Raw genomic sequence first — 19686 nt, forward strand, 5'->3', positions numbered from 1 at the left:
TCCCATCAGGTTTTCTTCTCTATTTAGACTTTTATAAGTAGCTTTGCTTTGGCTGTGAACACGGCAGTAAATTATAACACAGAATATATGTGGGATTTTCATTCCTTCCTTTCCTTCTTGTTGGAGACCCAGTTCCTCTGATGTTCCTGTACTCTGTATCTCACATCTCTCTCTGACTCTGACTCAGTGTGTGTTGATGAAATTGCCACTGGAATTGTGATGCTCACCGTTGCAGAGCTTGCTGAGGTGGCGGGCACAGTTGGCATTGTCACACTCGCAGTGCTGCCCACTGAAACGCCCACTGCACACACACCGCCCGCACTCACACACACCTTTTCCGCTGCACTCCTGAAAGCTGTTGTTCTGGCGACACGACATGCGCATGGTGCTGTCACTCATACTGTTACACTTACAATACTGCCCTACGTAATCTTTATTGCACCTGAAACACACACACACACACACACACACACACACACACGTACTCCAATAAAATGCATTTCATTTACAATTAATATAACAATTACTTATTAACTTTAAAACCACACTTTATAACAGTGTAGTGTAGTGAAGAGTATTAGTGTATTGCCCCTTGTGTGTAGACAGGGGGCGCTGTGAGCTGGGGGTTAAATCTACCTGCAGATTCCGCAGTCGAGTGTTCCATTTCCTGCACAGTGTTTGGAGTTCTCCTCTTTAGCACCACAGTCACAGTCACACATTGTTTCCACAGTAACTTTCAGAACCTCATTAATGCCCATCATTTGGATTTCAAATGTTGTAGGAGCAGCCAGACATTCTGATGCGTTCAGACGTACAGTGAACAAAACCTGCAACCATGAAAACAAACGTCACTAAAAACCAACCAAAACTAATAAAGACTAATAAAAAGGAGAGTAAAATAAGAGTGATATAAGGAAGTTAAGTCAGAGTACAAAGGTGAGGGTAATGATAAGAATAATTAGAAGAAGAAGTAGAATGTGGACCTTCTCCTTTTGGATGCCGGAACACTCTCCTCTGTGCTGCCATGCATTACTGCTCTGACCTTTACAGTCAGATTTATAGGACACATGGAGACCAGGCACAGTGATGTTGTGCTCCAACAGCAGAGTGGAGGACAAGTTCTACACACACACACACACACACACACACACACACACACACACACACACATATTAACCCAGCACCAGATTTATGTGTATTAAATTGCATTCAGCTTTTATTCTATCCTGAGCAGTGCCCCAATCCCTCCCCATGATGCATCCACCACCTTTCTTCACCCCTGAGTTACTTCAGTTCATTCCAGTAGTATTTGTATAGTGCTGTTAACAGTGTACATGCCCCCAAAGCAGCTTTACTGAAATACATAGTTTACAAATATTCATTTTACATTTATTAATGGGTCCCTATAAGTAAAGAAAACTCCCTGAGATGATCTTAGAAAGAAACATTATGAGAAACCAGACTCATGACCCATCCTCATCCTCAACACTGAAAGTTTATTCATTACAGTTCCATCATTGGTAGTGATTGTGGTCCTGAACCACTGTAGTAGACTGTTTCTATTAATTACAGTATAAATCCATCTTCATGGTTTCTGAGTTTAACCCTCTAAAAGAGCTTCATGTATCTTCAGGCTGTTCATGTGAAACCGTCCTCAGCAGCAGCGAGGGGTCTCCAGTTAAAGAGAACAACATCCGGGGTCAGGGGATTGGGATGGACCAGACAGGTCCTGAAAGATGTGTGGTGTGTTAGAGGAACTCATGACATCATCACCTATGTATGTGTGTGTGTGTGTGTGTGTGTGTGTGTGTGTGTGTGTGTGTGTGTTTCCATGTTAGCTTTTATACATTGACAGTTTTTACTGATCATCTTCACAGACCACAAACACTGTCACAGAAACACACACACACACACACACACACACACACACACACACACACACACACACACACACACACACACACACACACACACACACAGAACTTTGCAGTGCTCAGGACCACAGTTTGCATGAACAGTTCTGCATGTGAGCGTCATCACTGAACACTTTATAACATCAACACTGATGGAACTGTGATGGTGGACTTTCAGTGTTGAGGATGAGGTTCTCTTTAGAGTCTGGTTCCTCTCTAGGTTTCTTCCTTATGACGTTTCAGGGAGTTTTTTTCTTTACTACTGGATCACTCATTACGGAGACTCATATAAGAAACTGAAGTGAAGTGAACTGAAGTGAAGTGTAGTGAAGTGAAGTGAACTGAAGTGAAGTGAAGTGAAGTGAACTGAAGTGAAGTGAAGTGAAGTGAACTGAAGTGAAGTGAACTGAAGTGAAGTGAAGTGAAGTGAAGTGAAGTGAACTGAAGTGAAGTGAAGTGAAGTGAACTGAAGTGAAGTGAAGTGAACTGAAGTGAAGTGTAGTGAAGTGAAGTGAACTGAAGTGAAGTGAACTGAAGTGAAGTGAAGTGTGGTGAAGTGAACTGAAGTGAAGTGAAGTGAACTGAAGTGAACTGAAGTGAAGTGAAGTGTAGTGAAGTGAAGTGTAGTGAAGTGAACTGAAGTGAAGTGAAGTGAACTGAAGTGAACTGAAGTGAAGTGAAGTGAAGTGAAGTGAACTGAAGTGAAGTGAAGTGAAGTGTAGTGAAGTGAACTGAAGTGAAGTGAAGTGAACTGAAGTGAAGTGAAGTGAAGTGAACTGAAGTGAAGTGAAGTGTAGTGAAGTGAACTGAAGTGAAGTGAAGTGTAGTGAACAGGTAACACAGGACTGTAGAGCTGCTGCACGAAGTTATAAAAAAAGTTACATGCAGGCACACACTGACATCATGTAATAAAAGAGAGTGTTGCCATAGTTACACACACCATCATCATAAAAACTCTTTTCATTGCATTTCAGATTTTCTTTTTTCTTATAACAAAACAATATATAATTAACACTAAACTCATTCACCATACTGTAGATACACAACACTGCACTGTAGATACACAACACTGCACTGTAGATACACAACACTGCACTGTACAACACTGCACTGTAGATACACAACACTGCACTGTACAACACTGCACTGTAGATACACAACACTGCGCTGTAGGTACACAACATTGTGCTGTAGGTACACAACACTGCACTGTAGGTACAAAACACTGTGCTGTAGATACATGACACTGCACTGTAGGTACACAACACTGCGCTGTGGATACACAACACTTTACTGTAGATACACAACACTGTACTGTAGATACTGTAGCTACACAACACTGAACTGTAGATGCACAACACTGTACTGTAGATACACAACACTGTACTGTAGATACTGTAGCTACACAACACTGAACTGTAGATGCACAACACTGTACTGTAGATACACAACACTGTACTGTAGATACTCTAAATACACAACACTGTACTGTAGATACACAACACTGTACTGTAGATACTGTAGATACACAACACTGAACTGTAGATACACAACACTGTTCTGTAGATACTGTAGATACACAACACTGTACTGTAGCTACTGTAGATACACAACACTGAACTGTAGATACACAACACTGTACTGTAGATACACAACACTGTACTGTAGATACTGTAGATACACAACACTGAACTGTAGATACACAACACTGTACTGTAGATACTGTAGATACACAACACTGAACTGTAGATACACAACACTGTACTGTAGATACTGTAGATACACAACACTGTACTGTAGATACTGTAGATACACAACACTGTACTGTAGATACTGTAGATACACAACACTGTACTGTAGATACTGTAGATACACAACACTGTACTGTAGATAATGTAGATACACAACACTGAACTGTAGATACACAACACTGTACTGTAGATACACAACACTGTACTGTAGATACTGTAGATACACAACACTGAACTGTAGATACACAAAACTGTTCTGTAGATACTGTAGGTACACAACACTGTACTGTAGCTACTGTAGATACACAACACTGAACTGTAGATACACAACACTGTACTGTAGATACACAACACTGTACTGTAGATACTGTAGATACACAACACTGCAAATACACAACACTGTGCTGTAGATACACAACACTGCGCTGTAGATACACAACACTGCACTGTATATACACAACACTGTACTGTAGATACTGTAGATGCACAACACTGCGCTGTAGATACACAACACTGTACTGTAGATACTGTAGATGCACAACACTGCGCTGTAGATACACAACACTGTACTGTAGATACTGTAGCTACACAACACTGCGCTGTAGATACACATTAGTTCGGTCAGTACTCACCCCGTATGCCTCGGAGATCAGCTGCACCACATTACTGGAGTCATTATTCAACACACCAACCACTGACTGAGGAATTAACGCACTCAGGGCCTGTGTGTGTGTGTGTGTGTAAGAGATAGACAGAAATAAAAGGCAACTGAAATGTTTCAGTACTCATTAACAGTAAATAAGGGATTGTAGTTAAGGAGCTCACCTTATACTCTGGGTAACTGTTGTTTGTGACTGCAAATATGAGCTGAATGTTATTAGCCTGAAGAACTTGAGAGAGATGGCCTACTGATGGATAATCCTGAAACACACACACACACGCGCACACACACACACACACACACACACACACACACACACACACACACACACACACACACACCTCAATCCAATAGAAATGTTAATATAAAACCATTAACAAACAAAACCTGTTTGCCAAAACCTTTAGTTAAGCCATAAAACTCTATCTGTATGCTGATTGGTTCTCTCAAAGCAAGTGTTGCAGCCTCTATTTATGTAGCCCAGCCTAAACTAGCCTAAAATAACCTAATTGAACCTACTATAAACTAATGTAGCCTAATCTTACATTACTCAAGAAAAATACTTACGTCAGAATGCTGTTCATCAATTACAGCTCTGCCTTTAATACCATCAGTCCACCAAAACTTATTTCAAAGCTGAAAGAATTAGGAGTGAACTCTCACTTGTGTAACTGGATTTTGGTCTTTCTGATGAACAGACTGCAAGGGGGTCAGTTTTGGGAATAAGTACACCTTCACACTGACTTAATTCTTAAATCCTGTCCTGTACTCTCTGTTCACACACGACTGTTTTGCCCAGCTCCAACATCATGTTTAAAGATGACACCTCCATCTTGTGCACAATAAATGATGGAGATGAGACGGCCTACAGAGATGAGGTGAGACTACAATAGTGCAGTGATAACAACTGCTGCCTAAACATCAGTAAAACTGAAGAGATGATAGAGGACTTCAGAAGAGTACAGAAGGTCAACTATACCCCTTTACACATCAAGTTTCTTGGTGTCCACCTCTCTGTGTCTGGTTGCAGCTGCACAGTACTAGATAACAAAGTCCTAGAGTCATAAGAACATCAAAACTCATTATTGGAGATAAACGTCCAGCCTTGCAGGTCATCTACCACACACAGTGTCTGAGGGAGGATAAAAAAATCCCAGCTGATCCCCTTCACCCAGCACACAGCCTGTTCCTCAAACTGCCACCAGGCGGACACTACGAGAGTTTTGACTCCAGAACCAACAGGCGGAAGAATATTTTTTATCCGAATCAGAATCATCACTGAGCTGTGATACAGTCTAACTGCAGACCACAACTACCTACTGACTGTTATACATTTGATACATACATCTGTTTAACACACTGGAACCGCAGAATTTTTAATTCTCAGATCACTTAATACCACTGCACTCAGTACAAACACTTCTGCACACACTAAATAATTATAACTTTCTTATGCCTCATTACTACTTTTCTCTCCTTTTTTCTTCTTTCAGATTTTTTTTTTTTTTATGTTTGATATTGTTGTAGTTGCCTGGAGCCTGACTTAAGAATTTAATTGTACAAACTGTCACTGAGATCTGTGCAAATGACAAATAAAACCTGACCCTTGAAACTCTAACCCTAAATTATCCAAACTAAACCTAACCTAACCTATTCTAAGCTAGCTTAGCCTTACCTTGCTTAATCAAGCCTAACCTAGCCAAACCTACCCTAACTTAAATTAACATACCCTGAACAAATCTAGCCAAACAACATAAACTAGCCAAACCTACTGTAACCTCATTTACACTAACTTGATCTAACCGAAATTAGACAAATCTACACTAAACTATTCTAGCTAAACCTTACCTAGCTCAAGCTAGCTTAACATTCTCTTCTTCACCTACTCTACTCTACCCCACCCTACCCTCACCCACCCCACCCTACTCACCCACCCTCACCCACCCCACTCTACCCTACCCCACCCTCACCCACCCTCACCTACCCTACCCTCACCCACCCCACTCCACCCCACCCTCACCCACCCTACCCTACTCTACCCTCACCTACCCCACTCTACCCTACTCTCACCCTACCCCACCCTACTCACCCACCCTCACCTCACCCACCCTACTCTACCCTCACCTACCCCACCCTACCTCACCCACCCTCACCTACCCTACCCTACTCTACCCCACCCTCACCCACCCTACTCTACCCCACCCTACCCTCACCTACCCCACCCTACTCACCCACCCTACCCTCACCCACCCTACCCTACTCTACCCTCCCTCACCCACCCTCACCTACCATACTCTACCCTACCCTACCCTACCCTCACCTACCCTACCCTACCCTCACCTACCATACTCTACCCTACCCTCACCTACCCTACCCTACTCTACCCTACCCTCACCTACCCTACTCTTCCCTACCCTACCCTCACCTACCCTACCCTACTCTAGCCTACTACCACATATCTAACACCCCTGATCTTTGACCTGAATACTGTATTATTTGATATTTGATCTGTATGCTTGTACAGTCTAATAACTGTTACACATTAGAAGTTGTTAGGCCACGCCCACAAGTAACATTCATCATTATTTACTACAAAGCCACAGGACACTTCGCCTGCTAGTGTGATGAACACAGAGTGAATGTATATAAAGCCCTGCGCTGTCTGTAAGATCTAATTCAGGAACTGTGATATCAGGTGGTTCCTGGTTCCAGTTCTTCTGGGGTTGAGCTCCAGTCTCACTTTCCCTACGAACTGAAGTGAATTAAATCACAACTCACAAGCAACGTGCCATCGTATAAACCATCAGGTTTTAGGTGACACTTCCCATCGTGTGGTGTAAATATTCCAGCGAGTCGTCCGTCTCCAGCCATGTGAAACGTATCATCGGAGGTGTAGACCAGAATCCGAGTCACGTCTCTCCAGTTGATGTTCTGAATGTGTATATACAGAGAGGAAGAACATGCCTGAGTATGGATTTAGAAATTCACTAAAATTACCTTGTTTACTGAAGATATCAGCTGTCAGGAGATACCAGTGTTCCTCAGATTACTTATTAGTAGAACATGATCTATTTTTGTGCAGCATGCTCTTTCTGCAACTCCTGAAGGAACTCATGTTAAATGCTAAGGATAAAGGGAGAAGTGGAGTTCAGTGCTGAAACCATCAACGTGTTGATGATCTGCACTTTTTTTACACCTCGTACTAATATATATATATATGTGTGTGTGTGTGTGTGTGTGTGTGTGTGTGTGTAAATCTATTTGTGTGAAGCGATCTGAAAGGAACTGGTGTGACATTTTCACAACAAACCCCCTTCAGCAGGTTATGTATTAAAGGTATGTGAGTTCAAATCCCAGCACTACCACTGGTGGGCCCCTGAGCAAGGCCCCTAACCCTTACCTGCTCCATGGAGAATTGAGATCATTGCCCTGGAGAAGGGCTTTAGCTCAATGCTCTCATTGTTATTTGTTGTAGAAACTGATTTTGAGGTTGGGTCAGGTTTGGCAGTACCGGTCGGTTTGGGTCGTGTTGGTTTAGATCAAACGATCTTGAGTACATGTCAGCTTTGAGTTTCAGGCATGTAGTCAGCACCTGAAACTGAGCAGGTTTGTGGCTTCAGACTCTCTGGTGAAGGAGTAAGGCCATGTCCACACTAACTTTCTCTTTGTTTTATCCTTCTTTCCACACTGATGTCGTCCTCAAACAACAAATGTGTAGCTTTTTAAAAACACCCTCCGAAGTGGATCACTTGGAACCGGTGTTTGCGTGTCGCAGTGTGGACTGTGTGTGAAAACAGAGGCTTTCAAAAACAATGACAAATGTTTAGTCAATGCCACGACATGTGAAAGAGCCGGAAAGTAAATAAACGGCTTATTGAAGTGTCTTGTGTTTTGCTCACGCGCAGTACAGGGACGTTTTCAGATGTTTCAGTGTGGACGAGAGGCTTTTGGGAAACAAAATTGTGGACACAGAACATTTTTAGACGTCATTATCAAACGTAGTATTAGTGTAGTTATCATTAGCTTAGTGTAGACGTTGCCTGAATGTCCATATAAATTGGAATAATGTAAATACAGGAAGGAAATATGGGTCAGTGAGTGAACTAGCCATGATTTCAGTTTTCAGTTTTTCTATTCTTTTTGTATTCACAGAAGTATAAAAATAAATATTTAGATAAAAAACATATTTGAACTCTTATCTATCTGCCTGCCTGGTGATGATACGTAAATGGTCAGTATTGATTGGCTGTCACAGCCTCATCCTCACCTTGCACACAGCTGCCTGCATGATAGCATCTAACCCAGCTTCAGGTGAGTCCAGGTTCCCAGAGATTTTCTGCTTACTGACTTCTCTCTTGAACTCGTTGGCATCAGAGGTGAGGGGCAGAACATTGTGGAAAGTGAAGGCGGGTTGGCAGATGTCGGAGCGAGTGGGACAGGGGTTTTGTCTCCTGGCCTTGGTCTGGCTAACGTACGGCAGTGTCTCCTTGTCAACAAACGAGCCGAAACCTAAACACAGGACAGAGAATACGTTGTGAGTTCATCAAATGATGAATCTGCATCTGGAGTCACACATGTAGAACCTCTTTATCTGTAGGTTTCACACAGAAATCTGTTTGTTTTCTTGTAGCATGTAGGAGAGGGACACTGCAGTGCATCTGAATGCTCAGATCTTCTATTGTCATGTATTTTACTGCTGAATCTGACGGAACTGATAAGTACAGCTTCTACAGCTTTCTCCAGCAGAGAACTGAGAATCTACATCACGCTGGCGGATTTCACATGTGTAAAAGGAGGACAATAGCGAGGCTGAAACAGGACCTTGTAGAACACATTATTGTTCTATTTCAGGAAGTGAAAGCTCTCGTCCATGCAAACAAGCTTCTAGTGGTTTAGATGCACCGTCTTTACCTCCCTCACAACCTACACTACAGAACACTATTGAACACTCCATTCCTTCTATTTACATCGTCTACACCAACTACACCATCTTCATCTTCTACACCATCTACACCATCTTTACCATCTACAACATCTTCACTATAAACATCTTTTACACCATTTTACCTATCTTCACTATCTACACATTCTACACCATCTGCACCACCTTCACCATCTACACCATCTTCACCATCTACACCTTTTTCACCCTCTTCACCATCTACAGCTTCTTCTCCATCTTCACTATCTACACCATCTTCACCACCTTCACCATCTACACCTTCTATACCTTTTACTCCATCTTCACTATATACAATTCTAAACCATCTCTACCTTCTACACAATCTTTACTATCTACTCTTACTACACTACCTTTACCACCTAGATCAGCTACACCATCAATACCAAAAACACCATCATCATCTAGACCAACTTACATATTCACCACTTACATCATCTACATCACCTAAACCCTCTCCACCATCTACACAAAATACACCACCTCCACCATAACATCTCTGCAACCTTTACCACCTTCACCAGCTACATCATTCTTACCATTAGCACAATTATCTAAACCATCTACACCATCTAATGTATCTTTACCCTCTTCACCCAGTGTACTGTACATGTGAGAGCGATGTTCTCACCGATGTGGACACTCTTTGTTTCTTCTTGCAATTTTTTCAGAATGTCCTGTCCAAGGTTCTTAATCTTCTCCAGATCGTCCTTCATGGAGTAGCTCAGATCCATCAGATAGTACAGGTCTATGGGGTATCCCTCAGCCCTCTTAAACTCCACAGTGAATTCCTGTGGCACACCTTCATACAGAAGAGAGAACTTTATGAGCATTAATCATTATAATAAATGCAGTCTTTATTTCAGCTAGCATAGGTTTGGATTGCACTGCATGATGAACACAAGTTCCTCCTCACCGATTCGGAGTTGGACCTTCAGACTCTGAGGTTTGAGCTGCACTACATTATTGGAGGAACTGCTCAGGTCGTTGTTCTTCATTTTCACGATGTCAGGTTCGGGATTGATCACATTGTTGGTAGTACAGTTCCTTTTTCTCAGGACGTCCATGGAGTCACATCTACGTTCATCAGACTCTCCATATTTCAGAAAATCCTGCAGAAGTTTGTTAGAAAGTCTGAAAAACTCCATTTGAGAATATGGCTGCCACACACGGATACACACACAATTCTCCATATACACCCTCTTCTGCATCTACACCTCCTTCTCCATCTTCATCTACACCCTCTACAACATCTACAACTTCTGCTCTATCTAAACCTTCTTCTCCGTCTACACCCTCTACAACATCTACACCTTCTTCTCCATCTACACTATCTTCGCCATTTATACCTTCTCCTCTATCTACACTCTCTACACCATTTACACCAACACACTGATGTTGATGATCATTACATTAATATGACCTAATTTTTCGGTATATATTGAAATAACTTTTATATATTGTATATTGTAATATTTCAATTTGACAAATTATACAGCATAATTTATTTCCTAAATTATTTATTGTTTCTATAATAATAATAATAATAATAATAATAATAATAATAATAATAATAATGAAGGATCAGGGTGGTATCTGGATTATTATATAAGGAGAAGTTACCTGCTGCTTGCACCACGCACATCCTGGACTCCTTAAACACTCCGAGCATGTAGAGTAAGACTGACACACTGGAGGTGGATCTAACACACACACACACACACACACACACACACACACACACACACACACACACACAAATTAATATCTAGTCTAAGCTCAGAAACAGAGAGTAAATGGTTAATGTGAAGATGTTAAGGTGATCACCTGCTGAACATCTCAGTGGCACCAAGTGAAAAGCAAGAGCACAGACTAGAACAAACCTCATGACTCCTGAAGACCTGAAGAACTCCTGAAGAACAGCAAACAGAAATATCTGTGTGGAAAAAATGACCGTATGTGTGTGTGTGTGTGTGTGTGTGTGTGTGTGTGTGTGTGTGTTTACTTCAGATTAAGCAATAACCTCTGATGAGGAATTACAGGTCTGAGTAGTCCTGATTCACTTCACAGTGACCAGGAACTTCAACCTTACAACTGTGCTAACCACACTGTAGAGGAGCACTGATACCTCCTGCATGGTCCTACAGGTTACACTGCACTCCACTGTACAGAGCAGCAGCTCACTACCACATTCCCTGCTGTGTATTATACCTTCATCTTCATCATTTTCATCATCATCACCACCATCATCATTATCATCATCACCATCATCATCATCATTATTATTGTCATCATCAAGGGACAAGGGTGAAAATCAATATTGGATGGTTTTGATCTTTGGGTCAACAGTCATGTTTCTGAAATGGAAATCACTGCATGGGATTAACGCATCCAGAAATCATTGCCACAAATGCAGGTTAAATCGTCTCCAGGTTACGTATGTGAGACGCTGTGTAAAAATCGCTTTGGGAACGCTTCTGCGTTGTCCATGCACTGAATCACGTGTATAATCAGTCCAATGGAAAGTGTGACGTCACGACCAGGAAGCTTTAAAGCACATGAAGTGAAACCAGTGATAGCTTCTAAAAAGAGACGCAGTGTCTTGTTACCTTGGGGAACCATGGAGACGTTCCCCTTCAGGAACTCGAGCTGGTCAAAAACAGTTTGGGAATGAGAGTTTAATCAAGCCAGACTGACTAGTTTCTGCCTAGTGTGGATAAGCATAGCTAGGCGAAGGACAGAGGGGCCAGGAGTGACACTGAGGTCGAGGCTATAGAACCTGACAAAGGTCAGCGGGGTGGATCAGCTGCAGCGTCGCAAATGTCCTGGGGGGAAACTCCAGAGGACAAGACCTTAGAGGACCCCGAAAGGAGCGGGGAGACCAGAGGATTCATAAGAGGAAGAAATAGCATCCGAAATCCGTCTGCTTATTCGCAGAGAGACCACTCCTCAGAGGGCCATAGCAGATGAACAGCTGCTCCGAATTCCTCCACAGTTCTGTTCTGTGGACGTATATGCCCAGTGCTCGCACTGGACACAATCGGTTAAGATTCTACTGCTCTGAAGCCTGAAAAGAAGGAGGAGAGAAAGCCTGCAGCATAACAGTTTGTGGGACGACCAAGGGTACCTTAGGAACATACTCTGGTCTAGGGTAGAGGAAGGCTCTGGCCAAACCTGAAGTAAATTCCAGGGAAGAAGGGGCCACAGAGAGTACCTGAAAATCCCCTTCTCTCTTGAGAGAGGAGATGTCCAAGAGGAACACAGTCCTAACTTTGAGGAACCTCAAAGGCACCTTGGTCAGAGGCTCAAAGAGAGGCCTCCAAGACAATGGCCAAGTCCCATGCAGGCACTCTAGGTCATACAGGAGGCCTCAGCCAAAGCGTGTCACCAATGGGTTCTTAACCAGCGACTGCCCCACGAGGGGGCATGACAGGTGCAATGGCAGTCACATAAACTTTCAGGGTGGAAGGAGTAAACCCTTTGGCGAACTACTCTTGAAGAAATCTCACACGATGCAGTAAACAAGTGCCACCTTGCGGCATACGACGTCCTCGTGCAGGGAGCTCTGGATTGAAGAATGGTCTCTACCACCTCGATGGAGAGGCTGGCAGATAGGAGCTGCACCCCCTCAGGGGTCCCAGCCACAGCCTCCACAGTTCTGGGCAGGGTTGTATTATTGTACCCCCTGCCTGAGATAGTAGATCACTCCTGAGAGCACTCCTGAGAGTGTTCGAGAAGGGCTACCAGGTCCGCAAACCAGGTGGTCCTTTTGGTGGAAGTATGCTGGAGTTTTTCCTGGCACTGACTGCTCAGTCTCTCACTAGTTTTTGTAAAATGGTAAAAATCCACGTATCAGTGTAGGCTTTGGGAACATTCTTCCTTCTGTACCTCCTAAATGACTCACGAATCCCAGCAACACCAGAACTATCCACAGCAGAAGACCAGGAGACTCACACTGGGTTTCAGAACAGTTTTGCAATCGAGTATCGGCCAGTGGTCAGGTGATTAATACACCACAATGGACTTGCTAATAAAACTAAAGAGAAGTTCCTGGTTACACAATGACAGTAACTCTACAGCACACACACACACACACACACACACACACACACACACACACACACACACACACACACGGGAGTGATGTGGAACAGTGATATGTGTGTGTAGTGCTCTACTGTGTGCAATTTTTATTCTTATTTAGTTTCTATTATATCATTAATATGGGTCACTGAAATCACTTACTTCCACTCACACACACACACACACACACACACACACACACACACACACACACACACAGTGCCAGATGGTTTATAAGGAACTTGTGCTTCACAGTTAAACCGCAGACTTCCTGTGTGAGCTGCAGCGTGATACAGAGCGAGACATGACCAAATCACTAGCTCCAGGTCTTCAGGGCAGAAAGACACCCACACTTCATTATAATCACTTTATTACCTTCTTATCTATTTTTACATGCATATGTATTAAATTAGATGAGGACCTCTTACAGGTGTACAGTAACGTCTTCACGTCTTAAAAGAGTCACTAGTCAGCGCTCACAAACTGCATCTGTAGCAAACTGCACAATCTCTAATCTAGTCATGTGGATATTTTATTCCACAACAAATGACGGAGGAGAAGAAACTGATTTGGTTGAAGAAAAAGCACATTCACAAGACTGACTTTTAAAAAAAAGCTGGAAATGGTGAGGAAACGTCACAAAACAGTTCAAAACAGTTGTTAAATTTTTTCATGAACCAATTTTACTTTTGTATTTTTTTCCCTGTAGAATTTGCACACAGAATGCACAGAAACGACGCACAAAAACGATGCACAGAAACGACGCACAAAAACGATGCACAGAAACGACGCACAAAAACGATGCACAGAAACGACGCACAAAAACGATGCACAGAAACGGAAAAAAATGGCTTCTGCTGGAGATGATGTATGTGGAGGTGCAGTTATGGCTACAGTGAAACGAGACGTGTTGAATTGTGTTCACTGGGTTTCTTGCTTTAGTGATAAGATTATTCTCACTGTGTGAGATATTGAAGATGCACACACACAATAATGATGGGATTAAAAGGTGGATTGTTTCAGGTAGAACATCACTAAAGGTGACCCATCCACCAAGTTTTTGCCACCATACACACACACACACACACACACACACACACACACACACACACACTACCCTTTACAACTTTACACTACAGCTCCACACAGTACAGAGGAGAGGAAAGTTCCTGCTGTTCAGTTCTGCAGTTAATCGAGTAGATCTTTTGGAGATGATTTAAAGTAATGGTCCACACCACCGGCAAGTTACAGATTTTTTATTTACTGTTTTAGTTATTTCTATTAATAAAATATTTAATAGGTGTAATAATTGGGTGTGGTCATTTGTATGTAGCGAGTGTGTGTGCGAATGATCTGATCCAGTACTCGTCTACTACAATTACACTCAATATACCCCTCCTTCAGATAAACCCTGTCTCTGATGAAGACACACTGATATTCCTGACTGAATGACCTTCTATCCTGACTGCATTTCCATATAAAGCCTAGTGAGAAGACATGAGATGACATGAGACGATGTAAGGGACGTGTTTCAATTCAAGGCCAGAACTCGTGCCTCTGAACAGAAATGTACTGCATCTTAGAGAAGGATTTTACATTTAATACATAATGTGTTAATAAAAAATATAAAAATAATAATCATAATAATTGAAGAAGAAAATGTAAGAAAGGGAATCTGTTCTAATAACTCACTGAACTCGACTGTAAATTATATTTCTTCTTATTTAAAAAATTTAAAGTGTTTTTAGAGTCCGCGTTAACCTCGAGATCAGACTCAAACACTCCATGAGGGATTTCAGGGAGGTTCAGGATGATTGGATTTCCTCCTGCAGTAATAATTACACATGAAACAGACTTTATGATTTCCTGAATGATTTCTGTAACAGCTTTAAATCAGAGAAACACAAACTCACCATCAGCACTGTGTCCACCTTCTCTTCTCTACCAGGAGTTTTACTGAATACATCCTGTTTCTCTCTTCCTCTTATAGCACGTGTGTGTGTGTGTGTGTGTGTGTGTGTGTGTGTGTGTGTGTGTGTGTGTGTGTGGAGGTTGTCTAAATGCTTTTCAGTCTGTATGTCAGATGTTTTCTTTACAGGAGAAATGATCTTACTACTGTTTAATGAGGTAATTATAGTCTTATGAAAACACACACACACACACACACACACACACACACACACACACACACACACACACAGCCCCATGGGTAACAGTAAGGTGATTAGTGAAGGTGGTTCTGTACTTCAGTGAATATAAACGCAGGTCTGAAAGCTCTGACTGCTGCAGTTTGGCGTCTGCGTCTCGCCACTGACTTCCTGCTGCTGCAGCTGTGGGATATTTCTGGGTCAAAAAGTTTACACTCTATAACACTACAGTGTATCTCATACACACACACACACACACACACACACACACACACACACACACACACATACAGACACTCAGCATCACTGTGTTAGACTGCAATGAAGTAAATGTAATTCGTTATTGTACTTAAGTCACTTTTTGTTCTTTACTGAAGTTTTTCCATTTGAGGAGATTTTTACTGTAATTTTACTACATGTCTAAGTCAAATCTCTCACTTTTTACTCGACTACATTTAGTGAAATCAGTGGTTTTTTTATTAATGAGGATAAAAACGTAACTGGTGAAACACACAGCGAGTCACCAATCAGGATCGAGCGCACGCTCTGTTTTACACGTGTTCTGATCGGCGCTCGGTGTATCTACTGATCACCAACATACAGTTCAGCATCAGTTCAACATCAAGCAGAACATTTAGAGAGGAATAAATGATGAAGAAACTCCAGACTCGAACTCACCACCACACACGTGATCTCATTTACACGTTTTTACTGAAGTAGATGAAAAGAAGGTTTTGTGTTGATGATCATTGTAATAGAAATCAATCAGTGTTTGAGTCTTTAATATCATTCTATTAATAGATCAGTGTGCTGAGAGTCACATTCGAGTCTTTACACAGAATCTGAGGTGATTAAGTGAAGAATCTTGTGATAAAAATGATAACAGGAACATTAGAGTTATAATAAATCACTACTTTGGAGACTGAAGTTCATTTGAAGGGAAATACAATAATTTTACTCAAATTAAAGTTTAAATGGACACTTTTACTTTTACTGAGTCACATTTTACTCATCTACATGTTTTATTCTTCATCCACTGAAAACAGGAAATGTCTGACAATTAAACAGGAAATGCTCAACATTAATATCTTTTCCTGCATATTAAAACACTCACACACACACACACACACACACACACACACACACACACACACACACACACACACACACACACACACACAGGATTCAGAAGTGTACAGAAATACGGTCAGTAATTAAAATAAAAAGTGGCTCTATAAAGGACTCAATCAGAGGACTGATAACTTTTCAGGTTTTTATTCATTTTTATAACTTTTGCCTTTTTACTAGTTTGTAAAGCTGGAAAATGTTTTTTATCTTATTTTAATGGAGTCTGATTTTAGGGTGGACAATAAACAGGGTTATAAAACTCTCACAGGGTTCTGATGATCACTGTAGATATTGTAAGTAGCACAGAGGTAGGAAGTGGGTTTAACACACACACACACACACACACACACACACACACACACACACACACACACAGATGTGCTATAAATGTGGTTTTTAGATGGAAAAGCTGCACCATTAGAGATGCGAGCAAATCTACACCAGTCCTCTCTTCTTGATAACAGTCTCCATGCTGGTCTTCTCAGAGATGTCCAGGCTGATGTACTTGGCCAGGATCTTCAGGATGGGCCTCAGACTTAACCAGCAATGAGTTCTGGGGATACAATGCCTATATACACACACACACACACACACACACACACACACACACACACAAGAAGAGGGAGGGGTGTAAATATTTATGCAAGATTACATGAGTGGACTGACCTTGTGGGTGTAACCAGGTGTTTTATTTCTCTTTTTCCACAGCAGAAACTCCTGACTTTAACAAAGTGCTGTCACAGGAGACTCCTTTTCATCAATTTTTATTTAATAAACATCTCCTGAAAGAAAACTTTACCATCTCAGCAATTTTAAATCCGTTTATTATCAATGAACTGTGCTCTGGACACGCCCCTTTGAATGAGCTATGAGCCTATGAAAACGATAACCAATCATCACACACACTGCAGTTTCTTACAGGTAACACACACGGTAGCTTACTACAGGTAACACACAGGAGCTTCTTACAGGTAACACACACACACACACACACACACACACACACACACACACACACACACACTGAAGCTTACTACAGTTTGTTCTGCACCTTAAGTCATTTATTGTGTTTCAGATCATTTATTGTGGCGTTGGGGTTGTTTCTGTGTTCCTGGAGTGTTCCTGGCGGTGGTACATAAGACACTGGTTGCTCCAATGTGCATGTGTTGGGTAAGGCGGGCTACAAAGTGAGTCTGGTCATGTTGAATCATCTGCTCCATCACCTTTGACAGTCTTGAAGCTAATGCTTTTGACAGCAGCTTGCAGTCTGTGCACAGTAGTGACACTGGGCACCAGTTCTTCAGGTGGGTCAGGTCTCCCTTTTTTGGCAGCAGGGTCAGGACTGCTCTCCTGCAGTTCGATGGGAGCTGACCTCCTGTCACAATGTCCTGTAGGACCTCTAGCACATCCTGCCCTATGGTTTCCCAGAATGCCTTGAAAAACTCGACAGGGAGACCATCTATACCTGGCGCCCGCCTGTTCTCCATGATTTGCAGAGCCTCCTGAAGCTCAACCAGTGTCAGCTTCACCGTCCCCTTGCACTGGTGTAGTGACTGGTGTCTCCTGGTGACAGCTCTGCACCCCTGTGCCTGCCTCTGCCAGCGCAGGCAGCTCCAGCACTGCTCTAGTGGCCACTCTGACATTTCCTGTTTTGTCCAATTTAACTGGGTCTGGTTCAGACAAGCAGGTCTTTTCCGGGTCCAGTTCAGCCGAGCAGGGCTTCTCTGGGGTAGTTATGTCGTTAGTGGACCTCTGGTATGCAGTGAGCTTGGGGTTCACACTCCCTAGGCCCTGGTGCAGCAGAAGTTACAGGGCTTTCAGCAGCAGGCCGAGCTGAAGCCACAGGGGGAACGACTCCAGCAGGTTCAGCTGCTTTCTGCCCCGGGCGCTTGGAGACACTGGGGTCACTTTGTCTTTCGGGACAGGCGCAGACAAGATGCCCAAACTGACCACATTTGAAACATTTGATTGCAGCGGCAGTAGAAACAAAGATGTTATAGTCAAAGCTCTTTCATAATTGTCTCATCACTAATAAAATAATTTTTTTGCAGGAGAACTGAGGGGAGAAACCAGTATACACTCGTTATTAACAACAATTTCTTTTTGAATCAGTTTTATCACTTTATCCAGATTATTTAAAAACACAACGATTGCACTGTTCATATGGGAGGCAGAGACAATGTTCTCATGTCCCACCACACATTTCATACTGCTAACACACACTCCTCTACACTCACACACACACACACACACACACACACACACACACACACACACACACACACTTCTCTACACTTACACACACACATGCACACACACACACTTCTCTACACTCACACACACACATGCACACACACACACACACACACACACACACACACACACACACACACCACACACACACACACACACACACACACAAACATGCCCGTGCGCACAGTCACACTAGCACATACACATACACACACACACACACACACACACACACACACACACACGCACACACATGCCCGTGCGCACAGTCACACTAGTACACACACACTCACACACACACACACAAACATGCCTGTGCGCACAGTCACACTAGTATACACACACACACACACACACACACACACACACACACACACATAAACATGCCCGTGCGCACAGTCACACTAATACACACACACACACACACACTGGATAATTCCTAATTGTTTAAACAACACGCCAACTGCTCTTGCGCTCTACACACCGTGCTCCCCCCTCCCCCAAACATGCACGGAGAGAGAGAGAGAGAGAGAGAGAGAGAGAGAGAGAGAGAGAGAGAGAGAGTGAATATGAATAAGTGTACAGTAGAAAGTGTTTTTTGTAAAATTCTATGTTTATAAAAATGAAATTAAATATCAGCACTTTTGTTTATTTGTCCTCTATGGTGTTAAAGGTAAAGCACAAAGTGTGTTATTCCCATAACAATATTCTACTGATCAGGACATTACATACACTGCTCAAAAAAATAAAGGGAACACTTAAACAACACAATGTAACTCCAAGTCAATCA

General features: G+C 42.4%; 1 protein-coding gene across 2 annotated transcripts in view; it reads right to left on the reverse strand.

The window, feature by feature from the left end:
- itgb7 (integrin, beta 7) overlaps nucleotides 1-15426 on the reverse strand; it is a 17940-nt gene extending 2514 nt beyond the window's left edge. Inside the window, exons 1-13 of one of the 2 annotated variants that reach the window (XM_046845986.1) lie at nucleotides 15282-15288; nucleotides 15061-15194; nucleotides 11113-11197; nucleotides 10909-10988; nucleotides 10202-10397; nucleotides 9917-10087; nucleotides 8593-8834; nucleotides 7104-7256; nucleotides 4490-4585; nucleotides 4297-4386; nucleotides 984-1121; nucleotides 637-827; nucleotides 228-442 (exon numbers count right to left, since the gene is read on the reverse strand). In XM_046845986.1, coding sequence (XP_046701942.1) covers nucleotides 228-442; nucleotides 637-827; nucleotides 984-1121; nucleotides 4297-4386; nucleotides 4490-4585; nucleotides 7104-7256; nucleotides 8593-8834; nucleotides 9917-10087; nucleotides 10202-10397; nucleotides 10909-10988; nucleotides 11113-11173 — 1633 coding nt within the window. In that variant the 5' untranslated portion in view covers nucleotides 11174-11197; nucleotides 15061-15194; nucleotides 15282-15288. Of the gene's footprint in view, nucleotides 1-227; nucleotides 443-636; nucleotides 828-983; nucleotides 1122-4296; nucleotides 4387-4489; nucleotides 4586-7103; nucleotides 7257-8592; nucleotides 8835-9916; nucleotides 10088-10201; nucleotides 10398-10908; nucleotides 10989-11112; nucleotides 11198-15060; nucleotides 15195-15281 lie in introns of both variants that reach the window. The other variant, XM_046845980.1, reaches the window with a different exon arrangement.
- Nucleotides 15427-19686: the final 4260 nt, after the last annotated feature.

This window comes from Silurus meridionalis, chromosome 1, assembly GCF_014805685.1.
Source record: "Silurus meridionalis isolate SWU-2019-XX chromosome 1, ASM1480568v1, whole genome shotgun sequence".
Classification (NCBI taxonomy): Eukaryota; Metazoa; Chordata; class Actinopteri; order Siluriformes; family Siluridae; genus Silurus; species Silurus meridionalis.